This window comes from Lampetra fluviatilis, chromosome 3 (genome assembly GCF_964198595.1).
Source record: "Lampetra fluviatilis chromosome 3, kcLamFluv1.1, whole genome shotgun sequence".
NCBI classification, from domain to species: Eukaryota; Metazoa; Chordata; class Hyperoartia; order Petromyzontiformes; family Petromyzontidae; genus Lampetra; species Lampetra fluviatilis.
The window spans coordinates 18,105,735-18,132,707 of NC_136277.1; the positions used below are offsets into that span (position 1 = coordinate 18,105,735).

A 26,973-nucleotide genomic window follows, 5' to 3' on the forward strand; every position below is an offset into this window, starting at 1 on the left:
GACCGTGAAAGCCTGCCACTTAAAGAGACTTCTCAAAGCTTCATGCCGATTGGTTGACACCAGCCGAATACGAACCAATTTCAAATTCAATCCACAGGATCAAAAAAACGTTACGTGCGAGATGAAATTCCCATTGCGATCGTCATTTCATCTGGCGACTTTGAGCTTCGTGGAGTTACTTCTACAGCTGTGCTCTCACCAACAGTACCGTACGCATGTCACTAGTTACTGCAACCTCCGACATTTAGCCCCTTCACAAATCGAAATGGTAAACAGCAGAGGTGGGACAAAGTCATTGTTATGCAAGTCCAAGTCGAGTCGCAAGTCATCAAATTCATGACTCGAGTCTGACTCGAGTCCAAGTCACATGACTCGAGTCCACATCTCATAGGTGGGACAAAGTCATTGTTATGCAAGTCCAAGTCGAGTCGCAAGTCATCAAATTCATGACTCGAGTCTGACTCGAGTCCAAGTCACATGACTCGAGTCCACATCTCATAGGTGGGACAAAGTCATTGTTATGCAAGTCCAAGTCGAGTCGCAAGTCATCAAATTCATGACTCGAGTCTGACTCGAGTCCAAGTCACATGACTCGAGTCCACATCTCATAGGTGGGACAAAGTCATTGTTATGCAAGTCCAAGTCGAGTCGCAAGTCATCAAATTCATGACTCGAGTCTGACTCGAGTCCAAGTCACATGACTCGAGTCCACACCTCTGGTACTAAACAGTGCAGACACACTTCCAGTTGCGGTCAGTATCGCCAGTTTTGACACTGACGGAATTAGAGTGGAGGCACTTTTGCCTGATGCGACAGGTGGCATGAATATAACAGCAGAGTAAGGGCAGACCACAAGAACTGCATTTTATTCATCACCAAGCATCTTGCTACAAGCCCACCAACTGTGTGCACATTGAAAATAAAACAAACCTACAAACGATAGATAATTGCAAAAAACACAACATCAAATAAGGTAAAAACGAAAACGTACACAACTTACACATTAACACAAGTAACTTAGGCTTTCAATCATTAACACAATCTACAGGACATGCTACAGGCCACAATACAGCAGAACAAGTATCAAAGATAAATGCTGTACGGGATTTGGAATTCGCATCTTCTTTATCCATAGATTACGCATCTAATATCTCTGCAGATTAAAAAGCAGCAGTGGATTATGACAACTCAAACCCACAAGAGGTGGTGCTCTGCACAATTTAATGCCGTACTTGCGTGCTTAGAGCAAGATTGCGTTAACTAGTACAGGTTCGGGTTAAAGGAATATACACCCCATGTATGGCGTTCTGTAACAACTGGTACGGTAGTAGTATTAGTAGGGAGACCTAGGATTGTTATTGGGATAATTTCAAAGTGGCACTGCAGCACTGACACTCACAACAGACAGCAAATGTGCATTGAAATAAGGGGACTTAAGCTACCTATTAAGAAAGCTATTACAACATTAAACGCAATTTTAAAATGAATCAATGGTGCTCCTTAAAGTGTTACAGATGACGTTTAAAACGTATCTTAAACTTAAGACTTTAAAGTTAATCTCTATACTGTACTTCTTAAAATGACAAATGACTTGCAGCCGTTTCAATAATTCTACGCAACGCAAACTCATTGTACAGTGCGCACCAGAAAGAAACCAACTATACATGCGGGTATAAAAAGCTTGTTATCAGAAAAAGTTGTAAATAAAAAGACAAACAAAAAATGTACAGGTACATCATCTTAAACGTATCACATTCTGTAATAAAATGCCCAATTGTAGGATAATACGTCTTGCAATTTTACAGACATTTTTTTACCAAATTCAATCGTAAAGCCCACACGTTTTACATTTTAAACCTTCATGTACGCATGTGCAACACTGTACTATGTATGATTAAAAGCAGCGTGGTTGGTGAATACTGAATTTCCTATAGCTCATGTTCAAGTCCTTAATGCCAAATTGTGATTGATCAAATGTCAGGCGTCGCCCTTTAAAACTCTACAAATCATATATGGGTGCAATCTTTTACTTTTCTACACCAATACTATGCGGTTTTAATTACTGCAGTGTTAACCGATGGTTGTTTGGGCTAAAAGCTGCTGTTCCTGGTACGAAAATAAAACATTGAGTTACAAAAATAAAATGTTTTTAATTGAACTACACAAAAAGGATGTTATTAGTCAGCATTGCATAACGGTACATTGGGGCAATCTATATGAAAAAAAATCATCTCATATAGATGTACAAAGCATGTAGCTCGCTGTAGGGCACACATTGTAACAGCAGCACAATGCTGCACAACACTCAGCTTACTTAACTTGTCTTCGCTTACATCACCAAACCCCCGTAATCACATCTGTGATACATTTAGTATTTCCCACTCTTGCGATTAATGGTTGTAGTGCCACGGAAGTGGTAAACATAACAGAACTTTAAACTCGTTATTTTCATGTCCTCCTAGGGAAAGCAGCTTTAAGTTATCTATAACCCAGTGTCTTGACTGGGATATTGATATTCGCAATATTCCAGTTCCACCTTTATGCAGAACATATTGATCTTTTCAACTCAATCTACATTTTTTTCCTCTAACACATAAAAAAAACCCCAAGCATTATGGTTGTTTGTTATTTTATTACAGGGCTAAAGCAGTCTCCAAGACTGTGCTCTCTGCCACTTATCAAGACAGCTCCAAGCTAAGGCTGAGAATGTCCCCCAGTGGAGTCGAAGACACCAGGGACACATCCAACGACAGTTTTTCTTTATGACACGAGTCTCAATTCTCACTGACCAACATATAGAGCTAGAATCATGCAGTATACAGATAAAGGTTTAAAAAAACATTTTCACCCAGATATACACATCTCATTATGATATCCGCATAATATCCACCAGGTGCCCGATGTTATAATTTTCCCCAAAAGTTGGATTTAATGCAAAATGCTTCCTGGCTATTTCATGATGAAATTATAAAGGATACAGTACGATTTTTTGTTTTCATATATATATTGCGTCTATTTAAAAAAAAGAATCAGATATATCATTCAACACAAGTGTTATGAAATGCACCACGTGTGTGAATCATGCCTAGCCATACGCTACACCACCAAAGGGAGTCGTCGTCGCGACGATGTGTAAGGATGATTGGACTCAAGCCCATCAGGACTCAGAAGAGTTCTTCACTCGAGCAAAGTCACACGAACTAGTTAAGGCAAAAGTAGAAACTGTACAAGGTATGCGAGTTTCAGTAGAAAAAAAAAACCTTGGCATCTACTAATAAACTTTAAAATGTAATGTTGGACAATGTTATTAAATTGCATCTTTTATACGAGCACTTAAAATATACATTTTAGATGGAACATGATATTTGATTCACAACGCTAAACTGTGCACCGCTATCGTGCAAGAGTTTGAATGTGGACGTTGTACTGTGAGCTGTGTGGATTTGCGTTATCAAATTTCCAATCCGGTGGAAAGCAGCAATATCACCTACTAAATTTCACCTTACATACCCAACCACGTGCCTCAAAGCCTCGAAGCCAACAAAACATGAGCAATTTGGCAACAGCATAGCTTGGTAGCTCATCTGTTAATGCAAAACACAAACCTACATGGATGGTCTATAGCTATAGAAAATGACAAAGACATTTGTAAAAAATAAGATATAAAATCAATGGAAGTCAATAACCTATTGGTAAGACACCGAGTTTGAACATTTATAAAATCCCAAAACCTAAAAAATCCATTAGTTTCCAATGCAATAAAAAAAATATTCTCTGTGAGGTTTGCTCTATTAGCTTCCAAACCGATCAGCGGTAAGCACATGAAACAGAACAGCACGAGGGGAGATTAACAGGGGAAGTTGTACTATACATGACTGTCAGTGTTGTGCCAAAAGTGACAAGGATATGCATGGCTGATGTGACCGGCTGGATTGGATATCCTCAAGAAAGCATGTCCTGCCGTTGAAGGCTTGTACGGACTTCAGTGAGTAAAACACGAACTTCAAGCTCCATTTGCAGTGAGGTCATCAGCAGGCCTTCATTAGACCTGCGATCAAAAGTGGAAATAGTCAGCAATTATACGACTACATTGGGCATGCGACTATTCAGGGATTGATGCTCTTAGTTATAATGCATGCATTGAAACCTGCATTCCAGAACCGATATTTTCAGGCTAAGGAGCAAACAAAACGGTACATTGACTATTACATGAAAAACAATCTAAATAAAATGGTAAATATTAGACTATTAATAATTGGCTCTTAATCAAAATGCGATCCACAATCGTGATAACACAACAGCTGGGGCCTGGGGCAGGGGAATGTGGTGAATCCTTGCATGCTTCTCCTGATAGCTTAAAACAATAATTCTAATCATAGGCGAAATCGGTGGAAAAATTGTGTTATTTTACCAAGTGGGAGCCCACTGAGATTAACTCAAATTATACGACCAGATGAACCCACGTAATTACGTCTATTGGAAAGGAGGGTTAGCGTGAAACAAAAAGACAGGTGGAGAATAATGATTAAGAGAGAAAATAGGTGATCAGGAGTAAAACTTGTGAAAATTAGGTGTTGATTTCATATTCTTTGGGTCTTTCGGTATTACATTTGTACATTTCAAGTAAGGAAAAATGTAAAATGCAGGCTTTGGTCTGTGACACACCAATGCCTGCTATTGCAAATTATGTGACTGGGTCTTTCAATGTCCACTGTTTAGTAGACAGAATTGTGCAAAAGTAATGGGGAATGTGAATATGGAATTGTAAATATTAACTCAAAACAATTATAGTGTGCTATTCGAAAGCCAGGAAAAAAATAAAACAGATTTATTATGGTGATACCCATACACACCAGCATGATAACCAGCATGATAACGGACAAATGCACACAAGTCACCAAGAGAAACATTGTTTTATTCGACACAAGTACAGCAAGTCCTCACTTAACGTGTTTTCACACAACACGGTTTTGCTACAACACGGTTCTTCTACAAGAGAACACCTTTCGCACAATGCCGAGTGCACTCGTGTTATAATAATGCGGTTTTTGAGCGGTCGAAGACAAAGTACTTTCTTGAGCTGCGCGGATGAACGGTAATGGGATTTCTGGGAATACGCGCGGAATGATACAGTACGCGGCAGCGTACCCTTTTCAACTCCGCTTAAAGCGGCACTTTTCATAAACGCAACTATCGTGAAAAACGAAGAATTACCGTACAACTATTTACCAGCTTTGAGAATGCAGGGTACCCAAGCGACGTGTACCAGCCTCATGGATAAGTGCATACTGACCCGCATCTAGAACATGATGGCCTTGTTGGACGTCCTCTCTTTGACATAGGTAGTGAATCTCTTGAGAAATTTGGGGTATTCCCGTTTGGCCACGGCCCTCAGGGCAGCAGCAGGGGCCCAGCCGCCAGGGTTCACTGCGGGTCACACACACAAGCAATGCAAGCAGCCAGACAGAAACAAAATAGTTTATGTACAAATATTTCTTGGCATAAAATGTTTAAACGTTATTGCTCCAGTTTTTTTTTATTATATTGCCGTTTTATCACCAGAATTATGCATTTTTAATTATTACAAAATATGCCTTCTTGCTGAACTTGATGAGTTGCACCTTGCACTCGCATTGTGGGTGAGGTAACTACAAGTTTAAAATAATTGACAAAAAAAGGCAAGAGATATGATGTTCGTTAAAAAAAAATCCTGTTCAAACCACAGATCCTAGCGTAAGAATGTGAGCGTGGGGTTGCTCTGGCAATGTCACTCTCGTGTCACGTTTGAGACGCTGGATCTCAAAAGACCACAGGCCCTAATGGACCATGGCACGTGTGCACTCCAGGCAAATTCAGTGCAGTCGTTGCTGGCAATTGTCACCGGCATAATTTCTGCAACTGTTTTCCATTTTAAATAAAAAAACATGGCTAGATTTTGATAAATATGATTTGTCGATCCCCTGAGTGGGCAAGTGAGATGGCAACTTCGAATCAGAATCACAGAGGTTGTACGATAACTTAAGAGCACAAGCCTGCAGAACAATCATTGTTCACTTTAAAATAACAGTGTTGTTAATACCTGGGCAGAACTCTGTCACCATATGCCACTGCCTTATAAAGTTGCCATAGCAACTCGCAGTAAATGCGTTGCCAGTGACTACTGCTGGCAATGGTTGCTAACAACTACCCTCGTGTATCATGGCCTTAAAGGACTAGTGCAGTTCAGCAAATCATTAGTGAGGGCAGAGAAGTTGGGTAAGCCCTTGCACTGTAATCATTCTGTTCACGATAGCATAAATAACTAGAATATGAATAATTTTACGTCAGGTTTCCTGACATTGCCAGGTATGTACTGTGGTTTTGGGTGACCGTTGAGAGAACGGCATGCATAATGAATAACAATCTGAGGACATAGCTTCATCCACACATTTTCATATGCACAACCCATCCAAAATAAGAACAGTTGGAGTGTATCATTAGGAACAAATGTCAAGCCATTTTTTACGTCTGGAGAAAATACATTTTAATCACCTCACCTGCAAAAAATTCTGCTCTAGGGAAAAAATATTTCTAAAACTTCGAAATATGTGGGGAATGAGCCAAGGATAAGAAAGTAGACTGATAAGAGAGGCACTGCTACCCTTGGATCATCTAGAACGAAGCGGCTGGCAACTGTTACTTGAAATGCGATGTTCGCCGATCAGTCTGCTTGGTGTCGCTCTTGCCATGGCATAGAGCAACCCCCACCCCACCCCCCCCAAAATTACTGTGACTTGGTATGAACAATTAACGCGAGCTTAACTTATCTCCTTCAACAGCGATGAATGCTGCTATGGATGTTACAGTTTTGTGAATGATCACTGTCTGTTTGTGTCCATGATCTCATAAGAGCAGCCATGCCATGATAATGATAAACATGTTACCGTAAAGGGTAACACAGAAAGTGCATCCAACCTTGTGAATTCGACAACTGGAAGAGATTTAAATAAATGTGAGCTCATCCCTTACGCAGGCACACACGTGGATTTGAGAGCCCTCTGATAAAATCTGGGGTCAGGTAGAATTGTAATTGTATAATTTGTAATAAATTACACAACGTGGTCTTCATATTCTTGGTTCTTTCGGTAAAGTCACGTAGAAGGGAAACAATAAAATAATAAAAATATAAAACAATAAAATTCTCACAACGTTTCGACTGCAACACATTTTATATTTGTATTATTTTATTGTTTCCCTTCTACGTGACTTTACCGAAAGAACCAAGAATATGAATCCCTGCAGTCACGAAAGCTTCAAATCAAAATTTAATGTGGTCTTCATTAAAATTTCAGGTAACAATGCTGCTATAAATGTGATTAGAATTTAAAACAGTCACATTTACAACGCGCAAAACATTTTGCAAACATAAACGACTGCTGTGACTGCTGTGCGGAGCCAAACTTGGTATCACTTGAAAGCCAGGCGAAAGAGGGGGGGTCCTTTCAGTGTCTCGTGCAAGTCGGGGTGAGTGAGAGAGGCTGCGAGTGTGAAGCAGGAAGATGTCACGATCCCAGGTGTAACCTCTGCCGCTCAGGCTCAGTGCTGGATTAACGCATTAAGAGACCCAGGGTGCAAGGGACACTTTTGACCTTTTGGAATGAGGAGTGGTTACTAACAATTGGGCATTTAACGATTCAAGGAATTATTCATTAAAATAGACTCTTACAAGCCTAAATGTGGAGGGAAAAACCGGAGGACCAGGGTAAAATATCCACGCGACCACGAGGAGAAAAACTCCAAATTTACAGGCGTCAGGGTCGGGATCGAACCCACGACCTCCTGTATACCAGGTGAGGTAGTTAACATCTCCGAGCCACTGCGGCACTCCATTCAGCCTTGCCCACACACCACAGCTCAGACAAGGCAAGTCTTATTTAGTTGTGTTAAACACACAAGGGGAATGACAAACAGGATACATAATACAAAATCACAGCCGATTAAAGCAACGCTTTCTTTTCAGAAAACCTCCGCAACCTAGCGAAGGCCGCAGAAAAATGCTATGTTGGAAATTACATAAAATGAATCGTTTGCAAATAATAATTTGTCCCATGTTGCTAATATATACCATGCATTAACTGTGCTTTGTCTGCTGTTGAGGACAGCCAGTCAGGAGGAACAGGGCGAGGCAGCCGAGCAAGGCCTAATGATGCATCTGTAGGCTCTTGTGCCTGCCGTCAATGAGCTCCTAGTGCCAACCTAATGAGGCGCGCAGAGCGCTCGGACGTGACCGAGGTCCGCAGCAGCACAGTCTTTCTTCATTGTCCGTGGACGCACCACAATGGACACAGGGAAAGCCTAAAATACAGTTCAACTTGTTGACGTATTTGTTTGTGTAGCTGTAATTATGTGTCGATTAGTGGATTAATATCGAGCTGGTCAAAGTCACACCAGAACAGACATTTATTATTTTAATTGCGTTGGAAGTAATGGATTCACATGGCCCTCGCAGTCAATAGCCTTGGTTACGTTCACCCTGATAAAATAAATTAATTAATAAATCAGTCAGAATTTAATTGTGGCCCTTGATGATCATGTTAAAAATGGTAAATCGACAGTTTAGGGCGCCATGGTGACGAGATGTTAACTACCCCGCCTGGTATACAGGAGATCGTCACTTCAATCCCGACCCTGACATCTGTATATTTAGAGTTTGCATGTTCTCCAAGTGGTCACGTGGATATTTCTCTGGGTCCTCCGGTTTTTCCCTCCACATTTATAATCAACATGCATTTAGCATTTGGCTATAAAATCCCACACCACAAGCCACTTTTGTTGAGTGATCATTTGTGGCAAGGCCGCTTCTGAAAAAAAGCTATATGGCTCAGTGGACCTTACCTGGTAATACAGAAATATAGTTTAGTTTATAGATTGCAGACTCATCAGTTGCGGAGTGCACTGTCAGCTCATTTTTGGGCTGCCGTCAGGTGACGCGAGTGGAAGGCCCTACCGTTGGCCACGTAGGTGATCTTGCAGAGGATGTTGTCTCGCATGATGTCCTGCCCATTCTCTGGTGGACTCACAAACGTCTGGCAGATCATGGCGATGTTGATCTTTACCCGCACGCACTTTCCAGTCACCTGCATGTGGACAGACATGCAGCAGCCCATCTCGAGTATGCGATGGTGTATATTTTTACGGAGTACATTTTAGATACTTGCTTTAAATCATGGACAGGAAATGGTGCGATGCCAATGAGTATCTCAATCCACAAGGAATAGAGCAAATCTCAATGATAAAGCCTTAAATAAATTCAGTTTAATAGCACTGCGATTGAAGAAGTTGCTTAAACTACATACAGCATTAGCGTAACATTTATTACTTTAACACTTCTGGGAACCTTAACTCAATTGATGATTACATACCACATTTATGCCTTTTCCACTGAATGTCAACAAGATCAATGATTTCCTGCAGCGGTCTAGTTAGTGTCTGTAGTCACATGTAACATTTATGAACTGAATATTTACAAGAATAAAATGTATGCTTTAAAAATAATACCAAATTAAATCATAACTCAGTAGAAAGTAAAGTGGGCATAGCTGGATACGGCACTTTCACAGGGAGTTGTCCTAGACTGCACGCAGCACACCCATGAGATGTGTAGTGACATCGCGGGATGTCACTGTGTAATGCCGGCCGTCCTAGAGAGGCACGGCGTGCGATGTAACGACATCGCGGACACCACTAGGATGTGGGTGCAGTACCGGCCCTAGAGGGGCTCGGTCAGCGCTGAGTGATAGCGCTGGATGGCACCACGCTTGGCGTGCAGTGCCAGCCCCTAGAGGATCAGGTGTGAGAGTGCTGGCCGTAGGGAAGGGGTTACTGAGGGCCATGCACTCTGGTTGACCTGAGGGACACATGACCGGTTAAGTCTACAGGGGGGCCCCAAATGGGGGCTAGGGGTGGTCCACGTGGTCCGGGGGGAGATCCTGCTAGAGGGTTCTGGCAGGTGGTCGTGGCCAAGGGCCCGAAACATGATTTCCATCTCATTGATTAATTATTTCGACATCATATTTATATTTTTTCTAAGATGTTAAAGTACCATATTGCCAGTGAATGCTGTAATACAACCATATGACACATGCAATTGACGTATCGACAAATAATACCTGAACAAACACGGAAAATATTCTTGGACTGTGCGAGCATTTAAAGAGCAGCAGAGTGCACTAACTCACGAGTGAATCACTGTGTAGGCGTGCATCAATGCAGTATTAAACTTAATTTTGGCTTTTTCCTACCAATGATGTTGTCCGCCTCATGCCAAGCCATGTATTTAAGTGGTGGTCTCTAAAAGAAAACCCAAAACGTTGTCGTATCAAGTCACGTTGGGGTACGAGTGGAGGAAAAGAAAACAAAGCCATGCAGCTTTCCACTGCATGGCTGATTGGCTCACTTTATGTCCATCAACCAATGCATAAAGTGCCATGGGCATTGGTCGAATCAATGAGCACAACTTTTTAATGTATTTGTGGTAACCAATCGGATACCTTAAAACCTGCTGCAACCCAAGGTTCAGAGGTCCAGTTTCCTCAGCAGTCTCAGTTTCGGGCTTTAATAACAGAATTATCTCATCTTCTTGGTTCTTTCGGTAAAGTCACGTAGAAGGGAAGTAATAAAATAATAAAAATAAAACATAATAAAACAATTCTCACGACTTTACCGAAAGAACCAAGAAGATGAATCCCTGCAGTCACGAAAGCTTTAAATCGAAAAAGAATTATCTCACTCAGGGGTTACAGGATTCTAGGTTCGTCCTTTGCTATCACTGCTGGCATACTGCTTTACTTGCGTAGAGTTTCCCTATATTTTAAGACTTGTGCATAATATATTCATACGATTCTGACGAAGCTTTACGTAAACTCTCGTATTTTACTCGTCAGTTAAAAAACTCAGCACATGATTTCAGAAAAATTACAGATGCCTCGATAATTTTTGCCTTCATGCAACAAGAGTCTTTCCCTGGACCTCCGACAAATGTGTAACCCAAAACGTACGGGCACATCCGCGTGATCAACGGAGAGGTTGCAGACGATCCACGTGTCGGGGTAGTTTTCCTTGGCAGCGGAGACGTTTTTCAGACAGGACAGGTACAGGGCATCTCGCTGCGTGGACGGCCATATGCGCTGCAAAGGAAAGGGCGATGCATGGCACATGCAAGGTCAGCACAAATAAACGCACGCACAAGTAATCGAACTTGCACGTAAACCATAGACATGTCACATGGAGACGGAAGCATGTGCACGGCACATGGGGACATAGCCCCTGCATCAATCAGCTGATAAAACTACCAAGGAACACGTGTGTAGCAGTTCCCGTCCACCGATTGTCCACTTTGCGGATCAATAAAAATATATATGTATACAGGTTTCCCTCACTTTAAGCGGGTTCGGTTTGTGCGATTTCGCGTATAACTTATTTCCACCCTAAATTTGATGCGCTGTCAATTCACTCATGAGGCTATGCGGTTGGACATGGGACAACATTGTGTGTGTACTGCATGCGCTACTCGGCAGACAGCTGTTGTTTTTGTAACGCAAGTACCTCCCATAAAAGAGGGAAACCTGTATATACCTACAGCTATACAAATCAAAATTCCCCACACATTGGAGAGCTTAAAATAGAATGCACCGACTCGTTTTCATATGGAGTGTATCCAACAAGTATATTCTGGGAGTCTTCTCTGCCGTCCATCGTATTTGACAAACAAGTTCTCTGCGCAAACCTTTTCATGCCAAAAGGCAAATTGTGTCCGTCCTACTTTTAAGATACAAATCAGTACATATACTTATAGATACCGGAATTTAGAAACGAGGTAAAAATTGCCTGCAAGCACTGAAACTGAATGCATTCATTCAATTAAACTGCATTCCCCAAGAAGGTAAGGTCATCATTTACATGTTTTGGGATGTCATAACAATGTTACAAATGTCTTGTCATCTTGTAAGGAAGTGTTTTTTTACACCATGTTGCAATGCCCAATGTCGCTGTGTTGCACATATCTAGAGGTGCATAAGCAGAGTGATTAGTATTGTCAATTGTCTTACCTTGTGTGTTTGATATATTATAACTGTGTTGTCTGCCAGTGTTTCCACCACTCTGAAGGATTCAAGGGTTGCTGCAAAGAAAAACAAACACAAAAAACATTTATATACACTGCTATTTTTGTTACATTTCTAGCCAGCTTGTACCTTGGATGTATGTGAACATTTTCCCCACATTGTGAACACTGTCGTCGTTTCAATCCGATTTTGACTCCGCAATATTGACCATTGCCGTTTTAATCTCAATGACGAATAGGAACATTTAACCTGTGAATAGTCGAGCTACAGGGGCGTGATCGGCCAAATGTACCTCAGTAAATTTGGTGCAAATGGTCAAATCCACGATGGGAAAACCTGCAATGGGCAAAGTTTTGGTGTATTTGGTAAATTAGCGATGTAATTTTTCCAACCAATTAGGGCATTCCTAATTATAGACGAGATATGAATTCGCAGCTTCTACTGTACTCTACTGTACAAGTGGACCGTGCACTACCTGTCGACACAGAGATGAGAATCCTAGCAGAGTCAAACCGCGTAAAGCCAAAAAATCACCCCCACGGTAAAACATACCTCAAAAAGTAAACCGCGTATGCTGAAACGCATGTTCGATAAAACAGCATTGGGCAAGGTATGAATTTAATTCCATTACCTGACAATGGATGGAAGAACTAGCCTTCCTCTACCCATCTAGCCCAGACTGCCAAGGACAGATCTTGTAATTCAGCAGCTAATCTGTATTGCAAGTTGTGTTCGGTAATAGCCTACGCATGTTTTCCATTCGAAGAAAGCTACGTAAAGTTACATGTGATGATAAAGAATGAGCTTTATCCACATCCCAAATGTTATAAGAACCGAGACGACGCTACTTTACCTGAGAGAGCCAGTAGCCTAAGTCAAAGTTACATCATTCCCCTCGGCCCAACACTACTGGAGAGATTGCTGCTGCTCATTCCCTCTGCCATCCCACCGGGTGCATCCACTCACTCTCCCAGTCATTCTTGACGCCCACGTCCCAGAAGTAGTGGCACAGCTCATGGCCGGTGACGCCCTTCACGGTGTGAGTGGCTTTCAGAGGGTCCAGCACGATGCCATTGTCCTCCACCTCCCGCCGGTAAACCTGCAAGCACCGACCAGAGGCACACACGCGCCGATCACATGCACGCACCGATCGCACACCCACAGCTAACCATGTAAATACAAGGCCCGCATGCACAAATAACTGAAGGTCATTTAAAATAATTCAATGCGGTCCGATAACCCCATTATCTGCAGGTAGGGTCCACGAAAACTCCAATTACTCCGGGCCCTCTTAGTTTCAATTATCCGCCATTATCCACGACTCTACTCAAGAGTAAGCACGGAACGGATCTGAATTAACGCAAACCAATCTTACGGTATCGTGGAGCCGTTCAACATTCCAAAGGAAATTCAGTAATGGCTTCTTTGAGTGGCAAGCATACAATCCTCTCAAATCAATTAATTATCATGGCATGATGCTGAAAATAGAAGGCACAGGCGCGCTCACACTTGTGTCAAAAAACACTGTTCAAAGAATTTCAGAACGTTTAAACACAGGGATGAACACTGAAATATATGATAATCAAACAGTAAACATTTCATCATGATTCTTATTAAATCATTCCTCACCATGAGCTATGTCTATTTTATTTTGAGAAAAAATTGCGAGATAAATAATAATTCCTCGTTAATCAGCATTAAATTAACTTCAAAATTAACTTTTCTTAAAACGTTTGCTGTTAAATTACCATACCAGCAAAATTACGAGGGCAATGAATACAGAAATTATGATGCAAAGCCACGGACACTGAAAAATCACCGAGCGATGTTTCAATTAATATTGAGCCAGACGGGCACATGAGAAATTAATTCATGTGTCCAAGATGACAACTGAGTACGTAAAGATTGTTCATCCTGCAGTGATTGAATGCATTGTCAGGATTTAGCATCGTGATTTAATACACAAGGTAATTCTGCCTTGGTTGATTTGTAGAATCTATGATATGTGCTTACTTCCTACTCACCTGTCAACCAAATTCAACCTCTCAAAACAAGCGACGTTGGTTGTAGTAGACACGTCAACTGGCCGAGCACAAGCATGCTAACATTATGATTGCAGGTATTCCAAACTTTGTTAAACAATGTTCACAGTTGTCACAATATTTCACTTGCATTCTCCAAAAACTTTGGGGTGCCTCGGTGGCGAGATGTTAACTCTACCTCGCCTGGATTGCAGGAAGTCGCGGGTTCGATCCTGACCCTGACACCTGTATATTTGGAGTTTGCATGTTCTCCACGTGTATTTTTCTCCAGATCCTCCGGTTTTCCCCTCCACATTTTAAAATATGCGTTTAGAGTATTTGGCTGCAACAAATGTCCACATACCACTTGATTGGGCTACCATTTGTGGCCAGGTCGCTTCTGAAAAAGAGGTATATAGCTCAGTGGGCCTTACCTGGTAAAATAAAATAAGTATAGTAGTACAGTTTAACTTTCACGTATCTTGACACTGGCACGAAATAAAAACGTAATGACAGCTCACTGTCATCTTGGGTGCAAAATCTAGAAGGTAAAACATTGCACACGAGTACTGGGGCCAGATCACAGTGACTAGATTATTAATTATCCATTCTCTTATTGAAATACCCTCATAGAACCTCAGATTAGTCCTGTGGTAATGTGAAAACACCATTAAATACATCGACAGTATGATACTTAATAAATTAAATACCTCATGACCAAGTACACATGGGCAACTGTGTCAGTGTCCTGATTTTATGTATTTTTCCAACCAAATAGGCACCACCAAATTGCCCTTTCTGAATGCCAGATATCCCTCATGTACAATGCTGTATATCAGTATGGGAAAACTCGTGATATGAATGATATCGGAGATGACATAAAGCTGATCTCATTCAGCATAAAAGTCTGACTTTAAAACTGTTCAATACCATACCTTCATATCGCCCTCCTCTACGATGAGCTGCCAGTTGGCATCACCTCCAAGATCTTGAAGAGAGTACTCCATGTGCTTCTGAATCAGTTCCTCCAACTGCCGCATAGAAAGAGCAGGGAAGAGATGGAGCACTCCGCTCAGAAACAGCCGTACAACTCAAAAGCATATTACATTTTCGAGCAAAAGGCAAGGCAAAACAGGTGGTCATGGCAGATGTGCAGCACAGCATGCTTTTGTTGAATTATAAAGGCGAGGAGGATTCATTCGATGCAACATGCTCGCCGAATTGCGTACTGAATGAACAAACATCTTGGCACGATGTCACGTCGCTAATAACAATGGTAAACAGACAATGGAACACGGACATCAAACCCTCCAAATTAGCTCCGCACACTGCAGGGACAGGTACTGCTAATGAGCACCTGTTAATGCCGGCGAGGGCACACAAGGGGGTTGTGAAGTCACGACTATGCCCGTCTAACTTGGTCAACCCAGTGCTAACTTGGCCAATTCCATTCATTAGTGTGGCAAGTGGGAGGAAATCAGCATACCTGGAGCAAACACAAAAAGGGAAGTATAACACTCAAAGTCGTGCACAGGTGGGTTAAAGAATCCAATGCTATACGGTCATCTTCTTGGTTCCTTCGGTAAAGCCACGTAGAAGGGAAGTAATAAAATAATACCAATAAAACATAATAAAGTAAAATAATAATATGTTTTATTTTTATTATTTTATTACTTCCCTTCTACGTGACTTTACCGAAAGAACCAAGAAGATGAATCCCTGTAGTCACGAAAGCTTTAAATCGAAATCTATACGGTCATCTCCTGGCCACCTTACAGCTCAAGCCTATAACACCTGGTGCTCCCAACCAAGTAAGTAACCGGGCTCAAAGCTGCTCAACTACTGAGACCTGACGAGATTGGGTGCATTCAAGGTGTGTCCTGGTCGGAGATAGAAGGCGTGTTTCAAATATCGTTGGCCTCATGAAAGCTCACTGCGCTATATAGCTCTTTTTCAACAAGTTAAACAACGAATAAAACACAATAAGAGACCTTTAACACAGATAAAACTTACATTATGCAGTTAATCACAAGCTTGCTTTTAAAACCACACACACACACCATTGTGCGTGGCGTAGATCAGAATCAGAATCTTAATTTAGACTGGAGGAACCCAGAGCTCTAAAGCTCTTTGTCACAGATGTCCCAGTAGGGGCAGGTCAGAAAGTTACAACAACAAGCAATACAGAAACACGACAGAAGTGCCAAGTATCGGAAAGGTAAGCAAATAATTTTTTAAAAAAGGTCAACTATTTTTTATTTTATCAGATAGCTTCTTTTTCAGAAACGACCTGGCCACAAATGATAGCTCAATTCAGTGGCTTATTGTGTAGAAAGTTATAGCAGCCGAAAGTTATAGCAGCGGAATAATCTAAATAATCTAAACACCTGCTGCTTTCTGAAAAGAGCAACCCACAATGACCAACATAGTTCACAATCGCTGAAGAGGAACAAGGTACGCATTCCTGCAACAGCCATCCACATGCCACATGGCATCACAAGGGGAATACATTCCCCGCGGTGATCTCTGTATCAAATGATTAAGTTTTGATGAATAATCAAGAACAAAGACAAAACTCACGATACATTAATTTTTTTTCATTGAATTACGCCGACAGAAATAAAACGTGTGAATGCATAACATGTTTAATTAATATGATATATATACACGTGATAAGCCACTTCATTGAGCCATCAGTGGCAGCCAGGTCACTTCTGAAAAAGAGCTACATAGCTCAGAGGGCTTTACCTGGTAAAATAAAAAAGCTTAGTTCGTATTCGTTAAGAAATGTAAACTTACATCATGTAATACCGACCACGGGTATGGTATAAACGGATGAGCGATCAAGATATTAATTACCAATTTAAATGAAACGGTATATTTTCATCAATTTACAGGTAATAGTTATACTAATGCTAAAATAGGAAGTTAATAAACACCAAATGTTAGGTTACTCTCTAATTTAAAATGAATAAATATTGCCTTCTAAGGCAATAGCTCTGATGCTTATTTTTTTTTTTATAAAGGATGAAGCCATTGTAATGCCACAATTGGAGGCCACATTTTTGTGATCGTCCCTATTTGGCCGAGGGCCTTGGACTATCAGCAGTGCTACAATATTACGCAAAAAGACACCCAGGAGCCAAGCAAGTGACTGTCAAAAACACAGGCAGGGAAGGCAATCAGAAAAACTGTTTAAAACTGCACTGGCTTGATACCACAGGGGTATGGCCAAGGTACCAGGCCACACCAGACATCCTGCTTTAGATAATAATCTTCTCACATATAGCGAAACCCAAAAATGTGTTCTCGTCCCAGGTTACCACATCGGGAAATTTTATCGCATGTTGCAAGAGTGACTGTCATAGCTACAGCTCGGTTACTGACAACTACACAAAAACACAATGAAAATAAACTGCGAATGTCTCACACATTTACTGTGATCCAGTCATGAGATAGAAATTGAAAAAATGCATTGCTTAAAAACTTCAAATTTATTTCAGGTGGGTGGCTCAGGGTTTAGGGTGCCGAGCCTTCACTGCTGGAATCCTGGGTTTGAATCCAGAAAACCTTTCATGATTAAACCTGGTTCTCAACGGTATGTTGAACTTATTTTGCACAGTACGTAGACAACTGTCATAATCGGAGGTGCAGGGGAAGGATAACAAACTAAATACAAAAAGCAGTTCAAAATAAAGTGCAAAGTTCCAGTGCCTTCCTGATATCGGAAGGAGTTGATAACCTCAGGGTCTCGCCCTGGTCAACAAAGTAAACAATAGTTTAATTCACTTTTCACTTAGTTTGACTACATTGTATTTGAGCATTCCCTCTGCAGCAAGGTGTGTAGGAAGGTTTGATTTGTGACATGTGCTTTTCTTGAAGACATGGGGTGAGCACGGACTACTGTGAGACTTGTGAATGGATCTTTCGCAGTGGAATGATCCCAAAAACACAACTTGAATCAAATCCTCAAGGCAAAAAAACCTTGAGCGTGCTCTGATGTCTGTACACAATTGCTTTGTTCTCTAGCTAACGTTAGAGGCACAGTTATTTGTCATCAAAGTGTGAATAACAAAACCAATATATAGATGCTATTTCCTTATGTCATCAAGTAAAGCATTTGAACAGATGAACCTGTGAATCAAAGCAAAACTAGGTTTCTCGCCAATTCTATTACAGATACCCATCCAGAGTTACCTGTTCAAAGTTTTGAAATTACAGCACCCATTCGGAAGGTCACAATGCCACACCTATCATGCTTTTGAAGGCCATAAAAAATGTATGACTCAGCAACTGAATTAAAAACAATAATATTTACGTGAATACCACATATTTGAAATCAAATCGCATCTGATGGTTAACGCCACTCCGACTTGTCATTATCCCAAGGAATACCCCCTAAAATGATGAAATGCTTGTTTACCACACAGTCATGAATCTTGTATTTGCACACTTCTTAGGAAGTGCGCGACGGAGACACGATGTAGTTGCTCGCAGTTATACCACACTCGCTCCACCATGGCGCTGCTCAAGTCAAATCCGAAGGCTGTAAACAACCGCTGGCTGCAAACCGAAGTTTTGTTTGGTATTCACACAAAACCAATTTTCCACAAACAGAAAGGTTGTGATGTTCAAATTCCATAGTAATTCAAACAATGTTCAAGGTCTAATAACTGGCCTACAATAAAACACAACTACATCAAAAGAAAGGCATCCGAGGTCAAGTGGCAGATTGTTATGAAATAAGTAAAATCAAAGCCAACAGTGAGAGTACCGAGGGTAAACTGAATTCCATCACGGAATGTGGAATTCCCACAACCACCAAAGATGAGTGCTACCGACGCTTCGATTAAATTATTCCCATAGAATACAATTTTATATCTCCATATAGAGTTTCACAATGTTACCGAAATACATATATTGTCCAATAATTCCCTCTTTTGTTTAACTCGTGCATCCTCCTCTTACTAACCTACAACCAAGCAGGAGTAAACAGTGGCCTGGAAAGAAATTAGCAGGATAAATATAGAGAGTGACTTACAGAAAATTCAGAGCAACAGAAATATAATCACACATAAACAGTGACATTGGGACAAAAAGAGATCATTTCAATAGATAACATCAAGACATAGTGGGACAAAGAGCCTCAGAGATACAAAGATACAGATACACAGACAAAAAGATAGTGAGACAGGACGAGAGAAGTGGACACAGAGACACAAAGACACACACTTAGACAAAATATACAACAGCGAGATATAGACATGTATAGACATTGAGAAATATAGAGATACACTGAGGCACAGATACTGCAACATAGACATACAAACATTGTGCTGGTGTGCTCATCACACACCAATACCCGCCATTCGCCACTAAGTGACGGTGACGTCACCACAGCGCCTGTGCCAGGCCAGGTGCACTTTGAGGCAACGTGAAGTGTCGAAGGCTCGCTGACAGACACAATGAGACTGACTATGGGAGACAGGCCTTGTGACAGGCCTCAGATGGCATGGAGAGGGCACAAAGGTTCACACATTCCGCGCGCATGAGCGTTAATTAGGGGAGTGAGGCTCCAACTGATGATGCCTTGTTCTATGAAAGGCCACTCATGCCATCACATTTAGAAATTACATTTCACAAGTCCCTGCAATAACAAAATGTGCCTAATTAAAACCAGCCTTCATAAATTGCAAAAAGTCAAATCCCTGCCATTTCTTTCACACTTACACGTACGTTTTGAACATTTCCCAAAAAGCAAACAACTCTAATCAAACTTTAAACATGCGGTTTTATAGCCAATACGATGATCCATATTGTTTTTGGGTGAGGTTACGTGGTAGTTTTATGCCACAATCTGTCATTAACCCTGAACAACCGCACGAGATTGTCACGTTTATAAAGATATTAATTACACGCGCCAGTGTATCGATCAATTTCTGACCGGTGGCTTAGGACTGAATTTAACATCAACATACTAAAGCACACAGGCCCAAACCACAAATAAGTGGAAATGACCCATTTTGTGGCAGTTGGTGATGTCACAGCTGGTACTTAAAGCAGTCAACTGAAGCAGCCTCGCTCCATTTCCGAGTTCACTGGCTCATGAAGCTCAAAGTTTGAGCGAAATGTAATTCGTCGATGTTAAATAAAGTCATGAAAAAATCTTAAGCAACCAGTGAACAGAATTAGAACAACACATTGGCACCTGAAAGTAATATCTTTGAATACATGACGACCTTGTCAGGTGGTGAATGGTTAAGTAAATATGCGAGATTGAGGCCCCATTAAAGAAAAAAAAAGGTAAAAAAATGTCACGGCACCTTTGTGTGCTTTCAAACGACTTCGATGTCGTGCTGTTGCCATGGCACTGTGGCATCAGAGCGTCTGACCATGATTCTCAATTCTATTTGCCATCAACAGACGAGTCGAATCGAGGTAAGGCAGCCAGGGGTAATATACGCTTGATGGCTGTCAACAAGGCGACAGCAATTTGTTTTTCAGATCACATACCCCTTTGGCAACTGCCGAGTTTCCTGTTTTCATGATGCAATGTTTTTGTACTCTCCGCACTTTTGGCATTCCCTGATCTAAGACTGGTGAGACAAGGCCATAAAGAAGGACATCTCTGGTGTAGACCAATTAGTTTCAAAGACAATGCACTTATTACCAGAGCATCTTTGTTTGCATGTTTTGCCACACGTATGTGTAGTTAACGCAGATTTGATTACTTCAAAAGGCATCTATTTGGTGTTTGAACATCTTAACACCTGTTTTATTGCTAGAAAGGGTAACACCTGTTCTTATTATCCTGTTTTTGTTTGAAGAGTGTACATGCTTAATTAACATGGCAGCAACGTGCAAGCAAGCAAGTATGAATGGATTATTTCCCATCTCGACTTCTTTTGATTGACGATTGTGCAAGAAGAACCCAAAGTGTCGGCCTTTGTTTAGAAAATTAATCATGAAAGAACAAAGCTCGATCAAAAACGAGCTCTTTAGTGCGGTAAGAAGCCACGAGAGTAATTCCCTTAAAAAAACAACTGACGACACACAAAATGTTCTTCTTTAAGAAACGGTGGCTTTAGAGTGCAGCAATGAAATAGCGCACAGTACCTGGGCCATGTAACCGTGCACATTCTCAGAGGTCGTTACGAGATCAACGGAAGACATTGAAGACGAGCGACTAATTTGCTTCAACGTAAAACAATTGAGAGAAGAAAACGGGGAAGAAAGTAAACGTTCATCGTGACACGCAACGAACACAATGTTCATACAGCAGCTAGCAATGTACCTGAAATATGGAATTAACTGGAGTTGTTACCGAGACCACGCGGGACAGAGGCCAGGGGAATGAGCTACCACTTGTACCCCCCGCCGCCCTTCCACCACTGCCAAACACAGCGTGTTTTCAAATTGCTCATTTAGTACCTGCCTGGGAGTTAATGGTGGGTACAGGGTCCTCTGCATTCATAGTAAATGCGAGCATCCACCGAATACAGCAGCCGGTGAACGGTTCACTTAGTTAGACCCAGTAATGCCCATGCATGGAAGACTCTAACATTACACAAGCCACTGACAGAACACACCCATTACACAGGCATACATGCTGAAAGACTCAACACACACATATATATATAAATAATATATCTAGGAGCATTATATGTCACTTCCTTTAGAGTCACTAACACCTAAAGACCACTTCCGCTTAACATGAAGCACAGTGATGAACACGCTGAGATTCAAAGCAACACATTTGGGGCCATGTTTTCACAAATAAACAATACACAAATGTCAACTGATCTTGCTTTAAGTACCAATGATCATCTTTCCAGTTGGGCAACAACCGTTTCTCCTCCGTGCAACTTGCATCCATAAAGTTCTTATATCGGCTTTTATAGTTCAACATCGGAGCTGTGATGGCGCTCTCATGCTGCCATGGAGGATATCATCTGTTTGGAGCGGCAACGCTGACATTTCGGCCTTAAAAAAGTGTCGCGTGTTGTCAATGCCTGAACAAATGAAACCCCCACCAAATGAAATTTGGGTTTTCCACTTAAAATTGACCTGGCTCCAGCTGGTCCCGGGCCTCCCCTAGGACGCCTCAGCCTCAAATGAGTACCTGGTGCGGTGTGTAATCATTACCACTGGGGAGACGATGACAGCCGAGCGTGCTGCTGGCCATCCTCTCCCTCGTGTGCCGCGCCGGGCTTCATCGGTGCTCGCTAACAACACTCGCCCCAAGAGTCTGTTAAGGCTGTAGGGGAGATCTCTCTCTTGCCTCCTGGCGTGACCGCTCACAGCCATGCGCCCATTGTTATGTTGGCAATGGCCACGAGGTTGGGAGACGATGGGGATGTTGCGGGTGGGCGGGCGGGGACCATTGATCAGTGATGGCTACTCCCACGGGAGTAGCCATCACTGCTGTTACTTGGACACCCTGCAGGGTGAATTATTGCAATTTTCACACCATATCATAAAGAAAGTTTGCTGGCTGGCTGGCGTGGGCAGCAAATGTGCAAGGGCGGTGGTGATGTCAATGCATACATATGCGTGATGATGTCACGGGCTCCCTCCCGTCCGTGTATCCCTCGCAAATGCGTGGGCGGCGCTAGTAATATATAAAATAGCAAATGTTATCAACCTCCACTGGACATATCAAAGTCTATATCAAAAGATGTTGTCCAAATGTCAACATTACGTTTATTTCTGTCTATACAACAAACGCAATGGGAATACCACCTTAATTGTCGTTTAGTGTGACAACGACATCAATTAACTCAGCGCCACTTCACACAAGCAGTCTAAGGGCCTATTGATGAAAGCGTTTGTCTTTGGCGCGTTGTTACCACCAGGCTAAAGCGGCAGCACCGACCTGCTGGGAGAAGCGGTGGTTGCCCACGGACGCGTATGTCTCCGTGGAGGCGATGGAGGTAGGTACGATGCTGCGGGTCCGCTCCACGTGGATCTGCACACAACGCGTGTAGGCGTATACAAATGGTGGGGTGGGGGGGGGGATGTGAAATTAAGTCACAGCTGCCTCAGGGCTCTGAGCACCGAGCCAGTACGGCTGAAATTCTTTGGTTCGAAACCGGGCAGCGACCCACGATCAAACCGATTTCTCACATGTAGCGAATTGATTGTCTCAGTCCACCTCGACAACCGATAACACGGGGGGAGGGGGGGGGGGACGCATTAAATGGGTTTTCACTTAATTTGCCTGAATTTCAGCTCTGAAGAAAATAAGAAAAAAAATGTAATGTCCCCCCAAAAAAGATATGGAGAGATGCATGCTTCGAATTACACTGATAGAGAGCAGGTAAGTTACATTGTTAAAACTGTTATGGAAAGCATTTGGGCTTTGGCAAGACACGTTGAAAGATTGGATGATGGACAATGGTCAAGAAGAGTGACAGTGGCATCAGAGAGGATATCCACCAAGGAGATGGAGCAATGAAATAAATGCGCGTGTGGGTGCTCCGTGGATTATTGCATCACAGGATCACGAGAGATGGTGATGGCTTGGGGAATCTTTCATCCAGCAGTCGAGTGATCATGGCCGTTGATCATGAAAGTCAGGTGGACAAAGCTTGTGGAGTTCTGCTGTTGTGCAGCACAGTGAGCATGCTGGATGGCAGTGTTGTGTGGAATTGGCTTGTCAAGCTCTCTCAATTCCGCTGCACAGGAGCACATTTGCAGTCGGAGAAACGTAAAGCAAGAATTGGGAAGAAAATTCCACCCCTCTCTGTGACCCGATCCCAGCTCCACCGTAACTCCACCCAGTATGGACGTTTTGCAATGCGGAATAAAGGTATGGCAGAATGTGATTGATATGCGGGCAGATAATTTTTACTAAATGTAATGGAATGCCTGTATAGTAAACGTATTTGTCATTCCACCAACACAAGGCTTCATGGAATGCTAAGTAAACAGGGCAATTTGTTAAATTGCACTGTCAATTATCAATCCATTGCTGGATAAAGCTCTCCCCATATCATGCGGTGCCGCGGTGGCGAGATGTTAACGACTGTACTTCGCCTGGTATAAGGTCGTAAATTCGATCCCAACCCTGATGCCTGCACATTTGGAGTTTTCATGCTTGTTCTCCCTGTCGTCATGTGGATTTTTCTCCAGGTCCTTCGGGCTTCCCCTCCACATTTAGAAATACGAGTTTAGAGTATTTGGCTGCTTAGGAATCCTCGAGTCATTCATGCTCACAAGGTGACCTGCCCCCATCTGAGTTGATACTTCATCACGATGGCCTCTATGCTGGATGAGTTGGATCGCTCCAGGACACTGATATTAGTTTGTCTTTCTTCCCAGGTGACGTTTAGTATTTTCCTGAGACAGCGTTGATGAAACATTGAGAGATTTTACGTGTTTACGATAGGTGGTCCAGGTTTCTGCACCGTATAAGAGGGTTGGAATGATCACAGCGTTATACAAAGCCACTTTGGTCTTGGTGGTAATGTCGTGGTCTTCAAAGACCCTGTTCTTAAGTTTGCCAAAGGCAGCACTTGCTCGGGCAATCCGATGTTGGATTTCATAATCAATTAAGACATTGCTAGAGAGATGGCTGCGTAAGAATGGGAAACTGGGAACGTTTTCCAGTATTGTATTGTTGGTAATGATTGTAGGGGGTGGTAGGTGTCCTCTCGGAGCTTGTTGAAATTATCTTTGTTTTGCTGGTATTGTGTGTTAGACCCATCCTGCTGTAAGCATCTGTAAATATGTTGACGATGACCTGAAGGTCAGTTTCTGAGCAGGCATCATCAGCATATTGGAATCCAATAACGGACGTGATTGATGTTTTCGACTTGGCTCTGAAACGGTTGATGTTGAATATGTTCCCGTTTGTACTATACGTGATAGTCATGCCTCTGGGAAGTCTGTTGTCTGTCACATGAAGCATTCCCACCAGGACGATGGAGAAACGAGTTGGTGCAATAACGCAGCCTTGCTTCACACTGGTCCTTACTTCGATTGGCTCTGAGGTTTAACCATCAGAGAGGATGACAGCCTTCATACCGTCATGCAACAGACGGAGGGCGTTAACAAATTTTGTTGGGCAGCCATATCTCAGAAGGATTCTCCATAGTGCTTCACGATTAACAGAATCGAAAGCTTTAGTCAAATCAAAGAAGGCCATGTACAATGGTCGTCTCTGCTCCTGGCACTTCTTTTGAAGTTGACGGGCTGAGAAGATCATGTCAGAGGTTCCCATGCCGGGTCGAAAGCCACTCTGCGATTCAGGAAGGAGCTTGCACAGCACCAGCGACGATATATGTCAACACAATAGTGCAGAGACTCGTAATGCAGTCATGCCCCACTACATAGAAACCTTAAAATCACTCGGGCGAAACAAAACCGGTAGAACGAGCAGTGGTACGAAACCAGAGGGAGAAAAAGCTTTTCAAAGACACCTTCCAGAAGTAAACAAGCCTCCCTTAACATTACAGCAAAAGGCATTTCAAAAATGTGAAGCTTGCCTGGGGGCATGATACGACTGCTCCCCCTGAGAATGCCCACAGCCCCTGCCGACGTGCCTCACCTATGCTTCCAATTTCCACACAAGTTCAACCTGAAATTCCAACTGTCGGTGATACTTCACGAAGTCAGCTTGTTGTTCTTTTTTATTCCGTTGAATTTTCCACACGTTACGCGACTGTCATCTTGGTAGTGAGCTTAACTCCCCCCCACCCTTTTTTTTGTCCAGAACCCACTCTAGCAGAATGCTGTACTGTTATTATAACACATTATTTGACGATACTGCATTGGCAGTGGTCCACAAGCAAACATAACAACAACAAGCCCTGAAATTTCGACATTAGCCCCTGTGCCCATAACATTCATCATTAACACTGCCTTAAAAGAAAACATTTACAACAGGCTACATGTTATTTGGTTCTTTCGGTAAAGTCACGTATGTGAAAATAAAATAAAAAATAAAAATAACGTCGCGATTTAGTTATTTTTATTTTATTTTCACCTACGTGACTTTACCGAAAGAACCAAAGAGTATGGATCCTTGCAGTCACGAAAACTTAAAATCTAGAATTAATGGCTACATGTTGTGCAATGACCCTTCTTCATAGCAGATAAAAAAAACTGCGAGTCTGATTGTGAGCTGTCATCACAGGCATTTGCCCAATATCATTTAAATATTTTAGCTTGCGCAACTACGAGACATTGGCTTCTTCCATATGCTCAGGTGAGATGGGAGGCTGCGGCCTATATATCTGCCAAGTAAATTGAAAGAGCGAGACATAAGTAAAGTGTAAAACCAACTCTTTATAATGCATGTTATTGCAGGCGTTTGGTGCCTGGGCTGAGACCATTAGAATTATTTCGCAATAGAACCCCGTTCCACTTCAGCTTGCGGTCAAGAATTCAAACCCAAAATGCTGACAACCCTGGCTCAATGCCGTGACATGGGCACGATTGCCCTCACCTGTCCAACCACATTGCAAGCCAACGCTGAACATTAAACTCATCTTACCGTATTTAAATGGTCTGATTTTCATTTAATACAGGTGCTGTTAAATTACCGAATAAGAAAATGACACTCCAAACTTTAACACGCTCCAAACTACCCGTTTCTTGAAAATGCTTAAAGGAATTTGAAGCCAAAGCGAGTCAAGCTCGTCAATAAACACAAATGCTGTATGTAAACTATGAATATCAATCAATGACCCTTCAAAATGATATTTCATATGCGTACAAACTTGATAATCAAATATTTTCAATTAACCGTTTATGTAATATTCGTTGTTGCTTGATATTGAGTGCAACACCGCATGTGAAAATGCTATGCATCATTGAAATAAACACAATTTACTAAGATAACGCTC

The 26,973-nt window shown here is 42.1% G+C and overlaps 1 protein-coding gene across 3 annotated transcripts in view; it reads right to left on the reverse strand.

Annotated features, from left to right (window-relative positions):
• Positions 1-839: 839 nt before the first annotated feature.
• LOC144953765 (ceramide transfer protein-like) overlaps positions 840-26,973 on the reverse strand; it is a 95,481-nt gene continuing 69,347 nt past the window's right edge. For all 3 annotated transcript variants that reach the window (XM_078884385.1, XM_078884398.1, XM_078884404.1), the window contains 8 exons: positions 22,998-23,090; positions 15,058-15,153; positions 13,068-13,200; positions 12,087-12,157; positions 11,037-11,165; positions 8,987-9,116; positions 5,294-5,427; positions 840-4,048 (listed from right to left, as the gene is read on the reverse strand). In XM_078884385.1, coding sequence (XP_078740511.1) covers positions 5,300-5,427; positions 8,987-9,116; positions 11,037-11,165; positions 12,087-12,157; positions 13,068-13,200; positions 15,058-15,153; positions 22,998-23,090 — 780 coding nt within the window. In that variant the 3' untranslated portion in view covers positions 840-4,048; positions 5,294-5,299. The remainder of the gene's footprint in view (positions 4,049-5,293; positions 5,428-8,986; positions 9,117-11,036; positions 11,166-12,086; positions 12,158-13,067; positions 13,201-15,057; positions 15,154-22,997; positions 23,091-26,973) is intronic.